Raw genomic sequence first — 19,904 nt, forward strand, 5'->3', positions numbered from 1 at the left:
TATCATTGTTGATTTTGTGTTCCTTCTCATAGGCCAACCGGAAACAATCCCTCAATTATGGCTGCATCGTGGCAAATTCAGACACACAAGAGGTAATTCATCCTGTTCAGATCCTACAGAAAAGGAAGACTGAGACATGGATAGTTAGGATGGGATATGTGGGTTTTGTTCCCTAAAGTATGTACAGAAAATGTTATTTTCCTCCCAAGGTGAGAAAAAAGATTTCCTTTGTAGTTTATGTGATATTCAGCCATCAAAAAGAAAACAAAATAAAGTCACAAAAAATGTAAAGTTGAAAAACAATAATGCTGTATTTTATTTTGAAGGCTTGTAACGTCTCAATCTTTTGCCGAAATTGCTTAAATAAATGGCTAGTTTTAGTCTTAGGTGTGGATATTAGGGAGAATATTAATCTTGGAGTATGAGCAGCTGCTAGATGTACTTTGAGGTTGAATTACCTTCAGATCTGAAAGAGACACGTTAGTGATAGATTCCTTACCGTAGAATATCCCCAGGCGTCAGACTGGATCCGGAAACTTTTGCGTAGCAGTACCCTTGCGCGTCGGTAGGCGACGTCTGCGGCTCCGCGTCCGTCGTCGGCGTCGTGGGCGCCGTGATGACGTCGTCGGAGTACTTAGACGCCGCCTCCGCGTGCGGACGTCAGTTCTTCTTTTTTCCGCGCCGGCCAGCGCAGATCTGGAAAGAGCAGCTACCCTAGTCAATTTTTGACTGAGTTTTTGGTGATCTTTTGATCCATTTCGAAGTCTGTACGACTCCGACGGTGCCGTAGGGATGCCCGGCTTCAAGCATTGCGACGAGTGTGACCGTGCCATGTCGGTCAGGGATCCCCACCGCCTGTGCCTGACATGTTTGGGCGTCGACCATGACGACGAGGCCTGCTCCGACTGTCGGGCCCTTTCGAGGAAGGCCAGGCGGGAGCGGTCCCGCAGGCGGCTCGAACTCCGACAGTCGGCCCTGTGCCGTGTGAGGTCCCGGTCCCGGTCCCGGTCCCACGGGAGGTCGAGGGACAGGTCGCGGGGACGGAGCCGTCACAGCTCCGGGAGTCGGCGCCACTCCTCCGGGTCCAAGTCGTCAGGTAAGAAGCATAAGAAGTCGAAGAGACATCATCGCTCTTCTGGCTCACGCGATGCGGCCGGGGGTTTCGGGTGACACCGCCCACGCGGCTCCTCGGGAGTCGCGGGCGCCGCGTCCGGCCCCATACCCTCCGGTCCCTGGGCTGAACGCGACGCCGGAGGAGATTACGCGTTTCCTCATGGCCATGAGGTCCCTTTCTCCTCCGACGGGCTCCGCGGCGCCTTCGGGCCCAGCGGACCCGTCTGGGGGCCCTAGTGGGTTGGGGGCTTCGACCCCGACGCCGTTGGGTGCTTCGGCCCCGACGCCGCCGGCGGCTTCGGGCCCGGCGCCGCAGGGCCCCACGATCCCGACACCGCCGGTGCCCTCGGGCCCGGCGCCGCAAGGTCCAGCGGCTCCGGCGCCACAGGGTGCCGCTGGACCTTCATCGGGCTCTGGTTCGTCACCGGTGGACCTCACGACCCCCCCGGCGTCGGTCCGTGTGGTGTCACCTCCGGCGCCGTCCTCGGGCGGCGCCATCCCCGATGCCTCCTTCCATTCGGTTCCGACATCAGGACGGCGCCTATAGGCGCCGATCCTGACGCCGTTTGGAGATTTTTGCTTCTACGAGCCAACCTCATACAATTGCGACCCTGAATCTCAGGAGATGAGGGATGAGGAGGATTGGGAGGGGTCTGAGGACCCTCTGACCAAGGAGTGCCAGTCTGGTATGGACTGGGCAGGAGACGTTGGGAAGGCCATTGGCCTGGACACCTCTCCAGACACTGGATTTGTCTCTCCTCCTACCGTGGCTTCGGAGGAGGGGGCTGCCTATGGTGTGGTGTTGACGAGGGCTGCCAAGGCCTTGGGCCTTGAGCTCCCCGTCGCGGCCGTGAGGACTAACCTCCTCACTGAGGTACTTAAGCCGCAGTCATGCTCCACGGAGCCTCTGCTGCCGTTTAATGAGGCCTTGACGGACGTTTTTTTGGGCACTTGGTCCAGGCCCGCTACGGGTTCGCCCGTAGATAGGAACGTAGCCAGACGCCACCGCCCGGCTCCGGGCGACCCATGTTTCCTGTCCTCCCACCCCACCCCCGAGAGTCTGGTCATCCAGGCCTCTAATTCCCAGACCGCATTCCCGACGGCCCCGTCGGACAGGGAATCCAAGAGGTACGAGAACTATGGCAAGAAGATATTCTCGTCCCTTAGTTTGGGACTGCGGTCTTCCAACACCGCATGCCTCTTGGGCCGCTACACCCACTCTCTGTGGGAGACGGTGGCGGAATTGCTGCCAGAGTGCCCGTTGGAGGTACGGGCCAAACTCGGCCAAGCCGTTGTGGAGGGCCGGGAGGCAGCCAAGTATTCCATCAGGTGTGGACTGGATACTACTGACTCGCTGGGCAGAGCGATGGCTACGACGGTGGCGGTAAGACGCCACGCCTGGCTGAGATCCGCCAATTTTTCGGCAGACGTCCAAAACACTCTTATGGACATGCCGTTCGATGGCCGTCGCCTCTTTGGCGACAAGGCAGACCACGCGCTTGAGCGCTTTAAGGACTTCAGGGCTACGGCCAAGTCCTTGGGCCTCTCGGCCCGCGCCAGCAAACGGGTGCCTTTTGCTCCTTTCGTGGCCAGGGAAGGGGCGCCCCCACACGTGCCGCCAGCCACTCGCTGCAAACTGTCGTCCAGAGCGGTGGCGGCCGTGGAAATCGCCGTGGAGGCGGTCGGGGAACCAGGCGGAGTCAGTCCACACCTGCCCCCGCGGCATCCACCTCTAAACCCTCCTAGACCGTGCTTTTCGGCCCATGTAACGCCAGTGGGAGGCAGGGTTCGCCATCACCTCTCTCACTGGCGCACTGTCTCTTCGGAAAGGTGGGTGCTGCAGATCGTCCGAAGGGGCTACTCCCTCCCCTTCGAGACGACTCCTCAAGCCATGCCACCGCAACACCACCGCGTATCGGGGGATCACTTGCGGCTCCTGCAGGAGGAAGTTTCGGCCCTCTTGGCCAAGGGGGCCATCGAGCGCGTTCCTGGGCTAGAAGTAGGACGTGGTTGCTACTCCCACTACTTCCTGGTACCCAAGAAGGGCAAAGGGGGCCTTCCCCCTATCTTGGATCTGAGGAACGTCAACGGCTTCCTCCGGAAGGAGAAGTTCAAGATGCTGACACTGGCTCAGGTCTTAGCTGCCCTAGACCCAGGAGACTGGATGGTAGCGTTGGACTTGCAGGACGCGTATTTCCACATCCCCGTCCTGCCGGCCCACCGGCGTTACCTGCGGTTCACGGTAGGTCACGAGCACTTTCAGTTTACCGTGCTCCCCTTCGGCCTTACCAGCGCCCCACGGGTGTTCACGAAAGTGATGGCGGTGGTCGCAGCTCATCTGCGCAGGTTAGGGGTGTCAGTCTTCCCCTACCTCGACGACTGGTTGTTGAAGGCGGGCTCGCCCCAGGCAGTCGTCAGCCACCTCCAGACTACGGCGGATCTCCTGCACCAGCTGGGATTTTCCATCAATGTGCCGAAGTCACACCTGTGCCCCTCTCAGAAGCTCCTTTTCATCGCAGCGGTTCTCGACTCGGCGCAGTTTCGGGTTTACCCGCCCGAACAGTGGATTCGGGATATACAGGCTCTGATTCCGATCTTCCGGCCTTTATCCCGAGTTTCGGTCAGGTTGATGCTGCGGCTTCTGGGGCTGATGGCCTCCTGCATCCTGCATCCTTCTGGTGCATCACGCACGGTGGGGGATGCGGGCTCTGCAGTGGGACCTGAAGTTTCAGCTGTCCCAGCATCAGGGCAACCTGTCCGACCATGTCCTGATCTCAGAGGGCACTGCGAGACAGCTGCAGTGGTGGCTCACGGACCGCGATTGGGTCAACGGCAGATCCCTCTCCCTTCCCCAACCGGAGCACGTGGTTTTGACTGACGCGTCCCTCCAGGGCTCGGGTGGCCACTTGGGAGAGGCGGAGATCAGAGGACTCTGGTCTTCGGCGGAGTCCCGGCTCCATATCAATCTGTTGGAGCTGCGGGCGATTCGTCTGGCACTGAAGGCATTCCTCCCGTCTGTCCGAGGGAGTGTAGTGCAAGTGTTCACGGACAACACAACCGCCATGTGGTACTGCAACAAACAGGGCGGAGTGGGGTCGTGGACCCTCTGCCAGGAGGCTCTGCGCCTCTGGCAATGGCTGGAACATCAGTGCGTGACTCTGATGGTTCAACTCCTGGCACGTTCTCTGAACGCCAGGGCGGACGAACTCAGCCGTCGGTGCTCGATGGATCACGAATGGCGTCTGAACTCGGACGTGGCGCAAGGCCTCTTTCTGCGATGGGGAGAGCCTTGGTTAGATCTATTTGCCACCGAAGAGAACGCGCAATGTCATCAGTTCTGCACGTTGGAATTTCCAAGGCGGCACTAGCTCGGAGACGCTTTTCCTCGCGAGTGGAGCTGCGGTCTGTTGTACGCCTTTCCACCTATACCACTTCTGCCCAGAGTGCTGAAGAAGATCAAGCGCGACCGGGCACAAGTCATCCTTGTGGCTCCGGACTGGGCATGAAGGTACTGGTATCCCGAGCTACTCAGTATGTCAGTCGATCCCCCGGTTCGTCTGCCTCTTCAGGAGGACCTTCTGTCGCAGCAGCAGGGGACAGTCCTCCACCCGAACCTGTCCAGTCTCCACCTCCATGCTTGGAGATTGAGCGGCGACAGTTGAGGCCATTTGACTTGCCTCCTGAAGTTTGCAACATCATTCTGGCAGCCAGGCGTCCCTCCACAAAGTCGGTATACGCCTGCAGGTGGAACAGATTTGTGGCATGGTGCACAGCAAAGGCTGTGGATCCCCTCAATGCCCCTCTTTCTGAGGTTCTCCTCTTTCTTCTCTCTCTTGCCCAGCAGGGGTCTGCTCTGGGCACTGTCGAGGGCTATGTTTCAGCTCTTTCAGCCTTTCTGAGGCTGCCGACCAACCTTCTTTGTTCAAGTCCCCTATCGTTAATCGTTTCCTGAAGGGCATCACTCTACATTTCCTCCTGTTCCCTTCGTGATGCCTCAGTGGGACTTGAACCTGGTTCTTACTTTTCTGATGTGCGCTCCCTTTGAGCCACTTCACAACTGTCCTCTTCGCCTTCTTTCTTTGAAGACTACCTTCCTGGTAGCCATCACCTCTGCCAGGAGAGTGAGTGAGCTCCAGGCTCTATCTTGTAAGCCTCCTTTCCTTTCAGTCCATCCGGACAAGGTTGTGTTACAGACAAGGCACTCCTTCTTACCCAAGGTAGTCACGGCCTTCCACATTGGGCAATCCATCACGTTGCCCACCTTCTTTCCGCCTCCGCACCCCTCGAGAGAGAGGAGGAGAGGCTCCACCGTCTGGACTCAAAACGTGCGCTCTAATTTTATCTGAATCGCACACAACAGTTCCGGGTGGATGATCAACTCTTTGTTGGATAGGCGGGGGCTAAGAAAGGGAAAGCGGTTCACAAGCGGACCATTATCTTGTGCATCTAGGGTTAAGGTCATCCCCTTTCAGGGCCCTAGTTTCATGGCACCAGTGTTAGTTTTTGTCATGGCTCTGCGCTTCTGGCGCGGAAAAGCTGTGGCTAAGAACTGACGTCAGCACGCGGAGGCAGCGTCTAAGTACTCCGACGACGTCATCACGGCGCCCACGACGCTGACGACGGACGCGGAGCCGCAGACAACACGTACCGACGCACAGGGGTACTGCTACGCAAATGTTTCCGGATCCAGTCTGACGCCTGGGGATATTCTAAGGTAAGGAATCTATCACTAACTAATGTCTCTTACAGATATATCGTTACACAAGTAGTAACTTGTGCTTTACTGACGTAGACGTCAGGTTAGTATTAAGGGCAGCTCAAGGTTAGGATAAGGTTTAAAGTGAGTCTTACTTGCTAGCAAGAACATTAGGCTTAAGGTTTGCATTAGCCTTAGGACTTCAGGATTTGCCTCAAGCTTTTAAAGATGCTTATGGCTAAGCATGGGGTCGGGTTTAGGGGTCAACTCAAGATTACGTTAAGAATTAAGTTTAGCCTTAGCCTAAAGTTTTAAAGTAAGCATTAACTGTGGGATTTGTGTTTACATGCGGCTAGGCTTGGGGTTAGAAGTAAGCAGGGGTTTGTATGTTATGATTTAACGTTTGCCTTAGATTTAGCACTGGCTTGTTACATTTTGTTTGCTCTTGGTAGCTTTCAGGATTGGAGTCAACAGTACTGTTATCATGTTTTAGTGAATCCAGATTTGGTACTTTGCTTTCAATATAGTTATTGTAGGTATTACTGTGCAGGTAGTATGACCTGTAACCATTCAAATGTTCATTGTTAACCTCTTAACTAATTTGCTGTAAGGGACACTACGTAATGACACCTATCCAATGAGCTCCAAGTCAGTATATAGACAGGCAGAACACTAAATTGGCCAAATATATAGTACAACTTTAAAAATGTGATCTGAATGATACTTTCATTAAACTAAGAAATATTTTAATTGCTAACTTATAAGATCAGGTGAGCCTGCTCCAAGTGGTTCTCAAACTTCTGAACCAGTTGCTAAGGAGGAGTATTTGTTTCAGTTTTTTATGTCACATCAGCGGGGGCTCCTGCTGGCTACTTTGAACGTGAATTGCAAGCCTGTCTGCGCATGACTGGGGCCGGGGGCCACAACCCCTGGTCTAATGCCCACTAAAAGTATTACGTTCTCTCCTGACCAAATTCCAGCTAAACAAGACTGCCATTTGTACTCTGCAGACAATATACTGGTAAAACCTGTCCTTGCTGTAATTTCTCATCTACCACCTCCCAGTCCCGCTTCCCTATACTAACTGGACTCAATCACAACACTCAAACGACTGTTCCCCCCCCACCAATGACCTTGCATTCCTCAGTCTCAACTGTCGCTCACTCCTTAAACACAAATTGTACATTTTTAACCTTCTTCTTGATGAGCAGCCTGATGCTCTGTTTCTTACGGAAACCTGGCTTCATGAGCGCGCCGGTCCCAACGTTGTCGCAGCATTACCTTCTAACTATGCCATTGTAAGGACAGAATGTCCAAATCGGGTGGGGGTATAGCTATTATTTTTAAAAACCCTCTACAATGCAGATTTGATCCATTGGACATTCCTGTTTGTGAAGCCGCCCTCTTCAAATTAGCCGTAAACCCTAATTTCACACTCTCCGCCCTATTAGTCTAACGCCCGCCAGGACACCCTACCTCGTGGGCCCAATCGTTTCCCACCTATATCACCCCGCTACTTTTGAGTTCAAAAACCTTCTTGCTTTTAGGCGACCTGAATTTACATCTAGACAACCTTTCTAATTCTATTTGTAGTAACTTTATCTCCGATCTGGCCACCATGAATATCAATTTATGCAACTCCGTTCCTACTCACAAAGCAGGTCACCTGCTAGATCCCATTTTCTCAAGCCTTCCCCATATCCATTGTGCCCCGGCTACGCACATTTGCTGGTCTGACCACTTCTTATGCAAATTCAGACTCACTCTCCCTACCTCATCAACTCCATCTTGTCCTTCTCTTAAAATCCCTAAACGGGACTGAAAAATTAGACATAAACGCTTTAAACACTCTTCTGTATTCCAATGTACCCTCATCTAACCATCCCCTTGGTGTGGTGTCCACTAATGTTCTCAATTGGCTTTCAGATGCAATCGATTCCTGCATTCCCCTTTCTAATAAACGTCTTAACAGCCATCGACCCCCAGCCCCTTGGTTCAACGACATCTTAAAAACTGAAAAAAACAAATGCAAAGCATTGGAACGGCGCTTGAGGAAAGATTATGCACTGGAATCCAGGAACACCTATTTTAGGGCTAGGAAATGCTACCACAACCTTTGTAACCCAGCTAGGGCCAGCTTTGCCTCTAAAACTATTTCGGAAGCTGCCAATTGCCCCTAAACTCTCTTCGGGCTAGTGAAAGAACTGGCCGGATCTGAAACTACTGCAAAGCCTTTACCTCTTAACAAACGTCAGTGTGACGATCTTGCCTGCTTTATTATGGACAACATCGAAAGAATACATTTAGAAATCACTAAGTCCCATACTAGCAGGCTTACGATACAGAAATCCTTAATCTTGCCCCAGAATAGTGACCCAGTGGTCACTCCCCACTTGGAGCTCTCCACGGAGTCTAACATATGTTCTTCCTACCTAGACTGTTTGCCCCTTCTAAATAAAGTCTCCCTTAAAGTCCTACGAGATAAAGTCAAGTCTGGCTCCCCTAAAGACCCTCTCCCAATCTCAATACTGAAACAGCTTGATACCCCCCATCAGCATGTCATCTTAAACACTCTTAACTCCACTCTACGGGAATCAACGGTTCCCTCACAGTGGAAACATGCTATGGTGACCCCTCTTCTGAAGAAACCCACTGCTGACCCTGACAGTCTCTCTAATTACCGACCCATTTACCTTCTGCCAGCCTTTTCTAAAATTCTCGAGAGACGTATTCACCCCCACCTCTCACAGTTCATTAAATCAAATAATATTCTTCACCCCTCTCAATCCGACTTCCGAACCATATTCTCCACTGAGACTACACTGTTGGGAGTCACGGAGAGGCTACAATATAATCTAGATGCGTTTGAGACAGTGGCGCTCATATTGTTGGACCTCAGCGCAGCGTTCAACACAATCTCCCTCCCCATTTTAATGAAGACATTGAGGTCCCTTGGTATCCGCGGCTCTGCCCTACACTGGATTACATCCTTTCTGGACAACCGCACTTTTCCAAATCTTTTCTGCTACAGCCTGCTCAACCACTCTCTCGTAATCGTACGGGGTACCTCAGGGCTCTATTCAAAGCCCACTGCTTTTTAACCTGTACGTCAGGCCTTTAGTGGACATAGCGGAACTAGCTGGTCTGACGCGCTTTACGTATGCCGACGACTCCCAGATCATCATCTCTGTTTCTAACACCGACCCCTGTACTCCATCTCTCCTTCAGCAGGACCTCAGTGATATTGCAAAATGGAGGAATAGCAACTACTACAACTAGCTGAGATGCCATGTCCGCAATCTGGGCATAACCATTGATGACGCCTTGACAATGCACCATCAAGCAACCAAGGTTACCGTGGTGTGCTCTACCATCCTGAAATGGCTCAGGAAGATCATCTGGATGCTGCCTACCTCCACACAAAAACAGTGGTTCATGCCCTCATTACCTCACGGCTGGACTACGGTAATATTCTGTACCTGGGCTCTAACAAGGCTGTGATCCGTAGACTACAGCTGGTACAGAACTCCACAGCAAGACTTCTTTGTAGAGTTCCTAGAGCTTCATCCATCTTCGGGTCTCTCCGCGACTTACATTGGCTCGGGGTGGAGAACCGAATCAAGTTCAAAGCCCTGAGTTACATGTTTAAGATTAATTTTGGCACTGCACCTCAGTATTTACAATCCCTTGTTCGTCATTTGAGGTTGGCCACTCTTGGCAATTTCAAGGTGCCTAGGTTCAAACTCGCCAGGATGGGCGGTAGATCTTTTTCTTATCTTGGTCCGACCCTCTGGAATGCACTTCCTCTGACTACACACGATTTCGCAGAGCCCTTAAGACCTTGCTATGTGACCAGTAACCACTCACTTCCGCTCTATTTCTGCACCTAGTCCGTTATGGCGCCGGGAAGCATTTTTAGGGTATCTGTTGCGCCTTATAAATGTAATGAATAAATAAATAAATAAGTATTGTAGCACCGTGCCGATATAGTCTGGTTGTGAAGGCAGTGTGGCGAGGTATTGGTGGGGCTAGCACTGAAAAAGGGTTCAATTAAAGATGTGTTTGAGCTCAGGATTAGGTTTGGACAACACTTGCTACAGTGCAGATTAGGTAAAATCTTCCTATTTTGGCTGTAGAGTGAAATTGGAATTAAAAAAAACAAAAATGTCTCCATGGATGTAATAGAAAAAGGGGTGAATTTCTTACCCATGAAGAGAAAACGTTCTGTGTGGGGGCCCGCTCATGCCTCCCTGGGTGACAACCACAAGAGCCCATAAATGTACTCCCTACAAGTAATATTAATAATACAATCTTTATTCAGGAAAGCATACAGCCATAAAAGATAAAATACATTAAAAACGATTAATCAAGTAATGGTAAAAGGACTCATTCATTTTGTTATCACAAAGAGGGTAACAACACATTATATACTCCTCTAGCAGGGTCACTGAATTATGCCTTTGTCTCAATGTTTACTGTTATTTCCCGGTATCTAATTAGAACTATTAACAACTTGCCGAGCGCTCCCCTCTATCTTAATCGTTCCAAGATTTCCTAGATCTCACCATTGCTCTTAAAAAGTGGGTTACCACAAATAAAGTGTGTTCAGTCTACAAAAGTTGCATGTGCAAAAGCGTAATTTGAGCCTGTCTAAAACCCTGGCTTTTAAATATGGTTTATGATGCAATTGCCGGGGGTGTGTAATATATTTACATAAAAAGACAAAATTTAGAATATCCTGTGGAGACCTATTGTTTAACAACCACCTACAAGTAGAACACAAGATAGTAACTTTGCTGCAGTATGTGGTCAAATGTAAAATTACCTCCTGTTTTTAGGTCTGGGCTAGGGACAGTTTTTTCTTAATCTTCAAGGTTTATATAATCAATAAAAAACAAAGAAATAAGATGGGTACTTTGGTCCAGCCGCCTTCAGACAATGCTGTGCTCCAAAGTCACTTACCAACTGGATCAGTCCACATAGTGTCATACTTTGGGTCGACAACGGGTCAATCGACCTCCTCACCCATTGACTTTGTTGCCAATGTCAGTCACATCTGGGGCAGCTCCTATTACAGCCATTCAGGATTTGTCCTGTCATACAGGGTGAGTGAAAGCATTTACCCTCCTTACTTTAGACATTCACATCCAGAAGAGACACAAGTAAACTGGGGACAACAGGGAAAGGAATCCACCTCTGGAGACTCTACAGCTGCAATAATACGCAGAGCCAAAGCATCTTAGTGTAAAATGTCAAGCGAGGTTATGCTATTGGCTTCACTGAGTGATGCCTGGGGCAATAGACAGCAGCAGGTTAAAGTGACGCACCTAGGGACAACTGAAGACCACATCCACTGCCTGGTTGTGATCGGTCCACCCGTTCTCGTAAGGCATGTCCCTAATGCTCGGCATACCCGTTGCATTGCTAACTAAAATGATGGCAACTGAAACAATGGGCACAGACAACACTGTTATTCACACCCCTCTTCGCGGCAATTAGACTGCAAATCAGTTTAGAGCCAGCTTCACGTCCGCCTCTTCTTCACGTCTTGAAAGTTGGTAGAGACGGAGTCACAGTAGAGGCAAACTCTCCGGTCGGATGGGAGGAGAGGCACATGTTAGAGCACTGATCTTGAGGCATCACATGAACAATCACAGACATTTCCTGTGTTCTTTTCTGATAACTCACAATTCAATATGCTGGAACCAATCAGCAGTGCCTAATAGGGTGCGGATTATGCCAGGAAATGAAGTAATATTGTCACCTGCTCCGGAGTGATACCACATGCAATCTTTAATCAAGTACGTGCTAAATTGAATCTGCATTTGTTACATCTAGCGAATAATGAGATCACATTTTATTGAGGCACTACGAAGGCCGTTGGTGGGTCCCAGTTTCATAACGCCACATTGCGGAATCTAGACTTCTGAGTGTTGGGCCACGTCAAGGTGCCTCTTTGGTGTCATGCAAATGACAGTGCTTTTTTCCATGAGGAACATTCAGTCTGGTTAATAGCCTATGTCAAGCCAATGAGCCACTTACTTCCTAGCTTTTAAGCTGCTGTTATGCCGGTGGGATTGGCAGTGTCCCTGGCTATGCATTGGGGTTTGCTGTAGTCTCTGTCTTTCCTCACAAGCTTGTTCTGAAGGTTGAGTTTGTGAATCACTTTGGTCCAATTTACTAGTGTCAGTGGTGATTAGGAGTCGCTTACAGAGGCTGTTAATATTGGATTTGGGATGACAGATCAAGCGGGTTTGTAAAAATAAAAAAGGATGTGATGCATTTGACTGTGCGACATTCCCTTAATGTTGTGGACTTAGTGCCAATTTTGATTATGTGAAAAAATGCCAAAGCCGAGGGCAAGGGAATGGTTGGCTTAAGGCTTTCAATAGAACTTGGTCCTTGACATGAAATAGTTGAGATGGGCAGTCTATGGTATGAGCTGGATGCGGCTGTCCTGCCGGTGTAGAATATTTGGAATTAGCATGCTGTTGTACAAGTGTACGGCAACTGTCTCAGACTTGGGGGTGTCGGATTTTGCCAGTGGCATCATAAGTCCTGCCTGCCATCAGTGCGAGCCCAACAGTAGAGCGCACCAGATAGTTCCTGAAGTGCTATCCCCAGCAGCAGCAGCAGTCTCCCGTCCTTAAGGGTATGGAGGGGACCTGCATTCCACTCTTTTGGAGACATAAATAGTGTCTCTCAGGATGAGCAAAGGTCCGCCTGACAGGCACTCTTTATGTTCAGGCTGCTAGAGCCTAGCTGCCTGAGCTGAACATTGCCAGGCTGAAGGTGTCGTAGCCCTGTGGACATGACCTGCCTCGGATCTGGGCTCTTCAGTTTTAAGGTCTGATGTGCCCAAGGCAGAGTGCCAATCGGTAACAGTTGAGGACTGCCTCCTCCTCCAGGAACCTCGGAGGCCAAGATCAGTGCTGCAGCCAGTAAGTAGTTTTTCAGGTTTGGTGTGTGTTGTATAAATGTGTATGTATATTTGAGTGCCTGCTGTGAATGAGTGTCTCATTACCGGCCGCCATTGGTCACCAGGCTGATTTTCTCAGACTCTGGTACCAGTGAGCGCCTGTCACACCCAGTCCCAAAGGAAAGACTGGCAAAATATTTTATTTATCAGTGATACATACTCATATCAGAACAAAACAAATTGCTCAATCCTTTCACATACTATAATTCTTTTACAACACCCCTCACTTGTATCACTATTATAATATCTCACTATATAACTCGCCCATTTGCCACACTGCACTGTCTTCCTTGTCCAACATTGTTCGGATCCCAGGGTCCTAGTTCTGCCAACGGCATGAATTAGGCCGGGGCTACCACTTAATGTTAATCTGTGTCGGGCCTGTATTTTCTGTGCTGCTTGATGGTCATCTGGGCTGGTTCCTTTGATTTGTGAGGTTGCAGGACCTAGAAGGTAACTCTGCTGTACAGGTGTTGACTTCTGAGATTGTCCTAAGGTGAAGATTGTTCTGCTATGTAAGGAATGAGCCAATAATCGAGTTCTGCTATCCCATAAGGAAAGTTCTACACTCTAGGTCCAACACCTCTTGTTCTGTGTAACTTGGAAACAGTCTGCTGGCCAAGGACTCGCACTGTCAAAGCAGAATTGCTACAGTTCTATCCACCCGTTACTCCTTGTATGCCATATTTGTGCATCTACGCGCCCCACACAACGTACAGCCATTAGAACAAAGAACCTTTTTCCCATAAAGTAGGCTGGACCTGTTGGTTTTGCCAGTACTTGTTTTAGCATGTAGTTGACATCTTTCTATTTTGAGTTGAGCAGTTGTTCTTTGCTTGTTGATGTCTCTGTTAGGCACATTGTCACTTGACAACGCTTCACTGTTCATTTACTCTGCAATCACATCTTCGATTTTGCCCCTTTGTTTCAGGTGCTGCATTATGTGGAGAAACCTGAAACATTTGTCAGTGACATCATCAACTGCGGCATTTACCTCTTTACGCCGGCTATCTTCCAGCACATTGGAGAAGTCTTCCAGCGCAATCAACAGGAGGTGCAAATGTGAGTGTGACGTTGAGTGTCCTCCTACCCTCTACTAACCCTTCCCCTCTCCTTAGCTGACAGTAGGAGGTGAATGTATGAATGATGCCAACCACCAGATCACCCTCTTACCCCCTGTTGCCTCCATCTTGACCTCTCACTCCTCCTTCGCTACCAGCAAGAGCTGCAACTGTAAATAGGGGCGACCACCATAGTATCCTTCTACTCCTGTTTAACCCCTCATGCCTATTTCGCTACAAGCAGCTGTTGTAACTGTGAGTGACGGTGATCACCAGCGGGTCCTCCTACCCCCTGCTTACCCGTCACTGATCATCAGCTACCAACAGGAGGTGCATTTGTTACTGCGACCACCAGAGCTTACTTCTAGCCTGCTGATCATTCACTTCTCCTTACCTACCAGGAAGAGGGATTGAAACCAACAACCGTCACCTGGCCCCTCGCGTATCCTTAGCTGTCAGCCGCAGGTGCAGCTGTGAGCGAGGCCAACCAGAAGAGCATCCTTCTACCCCCACTAACTACCAACCTTGGCATCCTCCTGCCCCACTACCCTCTCTCCCACTAACGACCAGTAGGAAGTGCAGGTGTGAGTGAAAGCACCACTGCTCCTAACCCTGCTATGGAGCAGGTTGTGCATCTGTGAGTAAGAGAGACCACAAGCACGCCTTTCTGAGCTTTCAAGCAACCACACTACAAGCAGAAGGTGCCACTGTGGGCATTAATCAGTATCTTACCTTAGTCTCTGTCGCTACACCTTCCAGAAGAGCCTCAGGATTGCAAGCACAGGGTGACGCAGCACATTCGTTTCTCCGCTTCCCTCACCCACCTTCACATCTAACCCCTCTATACGCCAGCAGATGAGTCTTTCAGGGGTTCTTCTGCTCTGTATCACTGTGTCACCCTAACTTAAACTTAAATAAAATAACGCCGCTCTAAGCGCAGCTCCAGATGCTCTTACCGCCTTCTTGATACTCCCTTTTCAGTTAGCAGGACTTGTAACAGGGAATGCACACAACAGCACCCTCTGCTGCTTGCATATTGTTGGCCTAGCTCCCTCCTTCAACCTCCACTGAACCCACTGTCATCTGCTCCTTCCTGTACACTGCACATGGCCATTCTCAATTCTTCCAGTGCAGGCAGCACCTCAATCCCTCCCTTTGGATTTGCATCAAGACCCCTGCCTCTCTTAACAGCTCTCCCTCTCCTCTAACTTATGTGCACTGCTGGCAGTAAGCCCTTTCTCGGTGTCCATAATGCTACTGGGGACCTAAATGTTAGGCTACTTTTGCTTTCCTCTGTTCCCATCCAAGAAGCTGCAGTCTCGCTCTCAACAGCTATGAAGGCACCAGCACAAGTTAAATCTTACTCCCTCTTTCTCTCCACCATCGTATGCCAATCTGCCTCTAATCTCCATACTGCACCCTGCGCACTGCATGGTGTTCACACTATACAGTGCCGGTTTAAACCTCCCTTACTGTGCATTGACTACTCCCTTGCTCTGCACCTTTTCTTCCAGTACTGCACACAGCTCATCTTACCTTTGACCTAGGCTCCATACTGTCACTCACTGCCTCCATGCTGTCACTCCCTGCCTCCATGCTGTCACTCACTGCCTCCATGCTGTCACTCACTGCCTCCATGCTGTCACTCACTGCCTCCATGCTGTCACTCACTGCTTCCATGCGGTCACTCACTGACTACTTTCCTCCTGTACTATCACCCCTTACACGTAACAACCTATTGCTGGTTTTGATCATTCACTGTAGCATCTTACCCGTTACCAGTAGCCCGTCACCCATTTTTATCTGCTTCTTGCTCTTTTCTTGTAGTCTCTGTGACATCACCTCAAGCCGTCTACTTCTTGTTCATTGCCTGTCGCTTATATTATCTACTGCTCCTTGCCCCGTGCCGTTTGCTCTTTGCCCCGTGCCGTTTGCCCTTTGCCCCGTGCCGTTTGCCCTTTGCCTCGGGCCGTTTGCCCTTTGCCTCGGGCCCTTTGCTCTTTGCCCCGGGCCCTTTGCTCCTTGCCCCTGGCCGTTTGCTCTTTGCCCCTGGCCGTTTGCTCTTTGCCCCGGGCCGTTTGCTCTTTGCCCCGGGCCGTTTGCTCTTTGCCCCGGGCCGTTTGCTCTTTGCTGCGGGCCATTAGTTGCCCCTGACTATATGCTCACTGCCTCCTGCCTCTCGCTTATTGCCCCAAGCCTTTGTTGTTCCCTGTAGTCTCCTTGCTGTGTAAAGTGATCGCAGTCCTGCACTTCTAGTTGTCTAAAGGCTCCACATCTCAAACGATTCACTTGTGAAACAGTAGGATCACATTCTTGTCTTTAATACCTCTACACACACATCCTTCTACTGCAAAACACAAGTATATTCATGTAATAATCTGTAAGCCAGCACCTAACCTAAAGCCAACATATAGCTTTGTCTTAAGATACGTTTTCTTATAGCACCTGCTCAGGAGACTTAGAATATTGTCTTTCCCCATTTTCTTAGGCCATTGAGTCTCTTCCAGTGATCATGTACTCTGTGATCTGCACTGTCTGAATCGCTGCTATTTACAGGGTGTGCTTGGAATGTCACAACACCGTGACATATATCGTGGCCTTCTTCAGGAGCTTTGTTCATTTCGTTAATAGCCAGTGGATGCAGCTGACCCCTAATTTTCGTTAACAAATTTTATTCTGATAGCATTTGTTAAGTGTGCTGGCATGTCCTTGAACATCGCAGAGGAAGGGCCGATGGGCAAACTCTCAAAAAAAGGGCTTCAAAGGTTTGTTTTTGGCAGTGGCTCGCTCGGCGTTTTCAAGCACAATCTGTAGGTGACTGAACCCTGTGCAGTCTTCATTATGTAGGGACCTGGACCAAAGGATTTCTCAAGTGTGTGTGTGTGTTTTTTTTTTTTTTACTCTTTTTATAGACACAGAGAATCAACATTATGCGTACAGATAGGAGGAATAAAGCTGCGTTAAATTACAATTACATCTTTACATTGAGCCACACAGGTGGTCCAAACAAATTCAGGACTCAAGGCGTTACAGGTTCCTCTTGGGAGGTGATAGCAGGTGGAACACAAGTCGCCCCGATATTTGTTCCAATCAAGTGGTTATTCTTAATGAGAATGGGAAGATTTCCTCAAGCCTGCATTGATCACCTGGAGTGAGCTGAAAACACATGATGCCATTGAGAGGTCATTCAGACAGCACAGTCCTATTGCTGTGATAGATGCTTCATTTGTGCCGGCACGTCCTTTTTCCCAGTGATAAACCGTGTTTTACTTTCTTATCCAAGGAACTGTCCTTAGAAGAGATGTAAATTTAATCCACTTGTTGTTGACAACCAAGAGGAATTGCAGATATAATTTTCAAATTCTCTCTTGACTACTAGCCTGAGTATTTTTATTTCACTTTGATTGGACGGCTGAAACACGTTATGAAAAGAAATTTGTTCTTAGAACGGGAGACCAAGTCAAATACAGAAGCTGCACGACCGCCATAACAAGATGGAGATGTCTCAAAGCAGACTGAACCATGAAGGACAATGGTGGCCCATGCTTTGGTGGCAATTGCACCAAACATCAGGAACACATCCCTTCATGCTATGCCCTGACTACACTTTTAACCACAAGTTTGAAAACGGTGTCTGAGCTGAACTTAGATGTGGGGTTCTGATCTGCAATGTTTATCGGAGTGTGAAGTTTAACCCTTCCCAAACCAGTTACATTGCATTAATCTTATATATTTGTTAGCTCATCTGTGATGCAGAGCTGCAAAAATCATATTTTTCTTGCTTGTAAGAGATAAGATAACCTGGAAAGACAAGATGAACAGATGGAAGGTGCACAGAAAGTTCATGCTCTTCAAATGGTTTTAGCAAAGTTTTTATTGCCACTCAGATCCTAGAACCCCATATGACGGATCCAAGACCTTTACTCACTAGGCTCTGGTCTCGTTGCTTTAACGTTTGGTTTACTGAGCTTTAGATTGCATTTTGATGTGGAGTCATCTCTACTGCAACTTCAGTCTGTCTGTCGAGCATTCTCCTACAGACTCACGCCTCCGTAACAGACCTTATGCACCTCATGTCTTGGTATTAGGCCTTTTGCTGTAGGCTCTCGTCGTCATGCAACGCTGTGTCCTCTAGACGAATGTCTTGATATCAGGCCGCACACCTTAGGCGTGTGTCTTGAAATTAGGCTGCCTTCTGTAGACTCTTGTCTTAATGTCAGATCCTCTTCTGCAGGCTCATGTGTTGATACCAGGCCTTCAACTGCAAGCTGGTGGCTTACCCCCTGGCCATCCACTGCAGGCTTGAATCTAGCTGCCCCCAGTCTTCTATTGCTTACTTGTCTTTTGGTGTCAGGCCTTTTGCTGCAGTTTTGTATTTTGCTGCCTGGCCTTTTTGTACTACTTGATTAAGTCTTCGGTCTTGCTGTTTGACCACCTTCTACCTCAGCCTCACATCATGTTGTCAGGCCTTGTACTGCTGGCTCACATCTTGTTGTCAAGTCACGTTATTTGGGAGATTTCAATCTTGTGTTTTGCTGCCAGGCCTTCAGTTTCGGGTTGGCAAGTTGCTGTCATGTTTTCTTCGGTTGTTGGTTCTCGTAATGATGTCAGGCCTTCTACAATAAACTTGCATTCTGTTTGTAGGCATCCCATTCATCTTCTGAAGCTCAAACGGGTAATGTTTTAGTGCATTTTTGTTTACTCTCACCTGCTGTTGTAGTTTTGTCCACATTACAAGAACAAGTGTTGATTTCATGGAATTGTGGTACTCTTTTAGCAGTCACCGTTCTTTATCCCCGTGCTCTACAGCGTAAGAGGACCCTGCCGTAAAAAGGAGTAACTCGGAAAACTTTTATTCAAAGTAACAAATGTTCTAAACGATCTACTCTCCTGCAGCTGTTCCCTTTCTCTTCTGATTTCTTGAGCCTGCCTTTCTTTGCTCACCCGGTATTTGTCAATTCCTCAACTTGTCCCCCCACTGCTTCTCACCCTTCCCCATGGTGCTGCTGTCAGACCCTCCTCCCCACCAGTAGCCCTGATATTGCAGTTGCTGAATTAAATTTGCATCCCTTGTGGTACACACCATTGTTTTCATTAATCCAGCATGTACAGTGTGTCTATGTTGTGCCTGGCGTGAACATAACACGCATGGTGTATCCATGCCTGTGATATCCCTTGTCGCTCATCCTCAGCCACTTGTGTCTCATTTGCTTCATTTTCCCCTGTCTTATAGCCTTCATGTCTCCTGTTTTGTCTCCCTTTGTTTATCTTCTGCTGTCTCTTCTGTCACCGCACTCTTCTGTTTTATGTCTGTCTTCTCTAGTATCCTCCTTTACTTGGCCCACTTCCTTTGTCCATCCTGTCTTGTGGCCTTGTCCTTCATCCCTACTGTCTCATGATGATAGGAGGATGGCTTGGTGAACTGAACGCTCGCAGCTGGTAAATGCTGGCACAAGTTCGGATCCAGCAAAGCAAATAAAGCTTTCCAACCCTGCACATCTAGGCAAACTGAGTAGCATGGGTAGTAATATCTGTTACTTGCAGCACTTAGAAACAGCAGAAGTGCTGTGTGAGCACTATATGAAAACAACTCATTTTAAAGGTCTGATTCAGAGTTTTGCAGATGTGATACTCACAAAAGTGATGGTTATTCTATCCGCCGCATTAAATGTGCAATAGTATATAATGCACTTTTAATGTTATCAATCGTGTGTAACGTAGTGTCCCATCAGCCACACTCTCTATCAGGCCCTCACCGTCACTTGTCTCGTTGCCTTTGTCATCAGTGTATCCGGTTTTACTTTCACCGCTTCTATATCATGCTCTTCACGCACCCCCTTCGATGGGTTTGTCGCCTCCTTAAACCTCGTGTCTTGTCCTTTTGTCTTCCACCTCCTCATATGTCCTGAAATCTTCCACTTCTGTCTTACTCTTCATCGTCATCCTGCCCCCCCCTTCTGCCTCTCCTAGCAGCCCCCGCCTCATGGTACTTGTCTGCCCTCATCTAATGTGGTGTTTGACTTGGTACTCTTGTCTGATGACCCTTCTCCCCTCC

At 49.2% G+C, this 19,904-nt stretch overlaps 1 protein-coding gene across 2 annotated transcripts in view; it reads left to right on the forward strand.

Annotated features, from left to right (window-relative positions):
* The window catches only part of GMPPA (GDP-mannose pyrophosphorylase A), a 141,032-nt gene that overhangs the window by 96,323 nt on the left and 24,805 nt on the right, over positions 1 to 19,904 (forward strand). For both annotated transcript variants that reach the window (XM_086954401.1, XM_086954400.1), the window contains exons 6-7: positions 33 to 92; positions 13,720 to 13,850. In XM_086954401.1, coding sequence (XP_086810527.1) covers positions 33 to 92; positions 13,720 to 13,850 — 191 coding nt within the window. The remainder of the gene's footprint in view (positions 1 to 32; positions 93 to 13,719; positions 13,851 to 19,904) is intronic.

The sequence above is a fragment of the Lissotriton vulgaris genome, chromosome 2_1 (assembly GCF_964263255.1).
Source record: "Lissotriton vulgaris chromosome 2_1, aLisVul1.2, whole genome shotgun sequence".
NCBI classification, from domain to species: Eukaryota; Metazoa; Chordata; class Amphibia; order Caudata; family Salamandridae; genus Lissotriton; species Lissotriton vulgaris.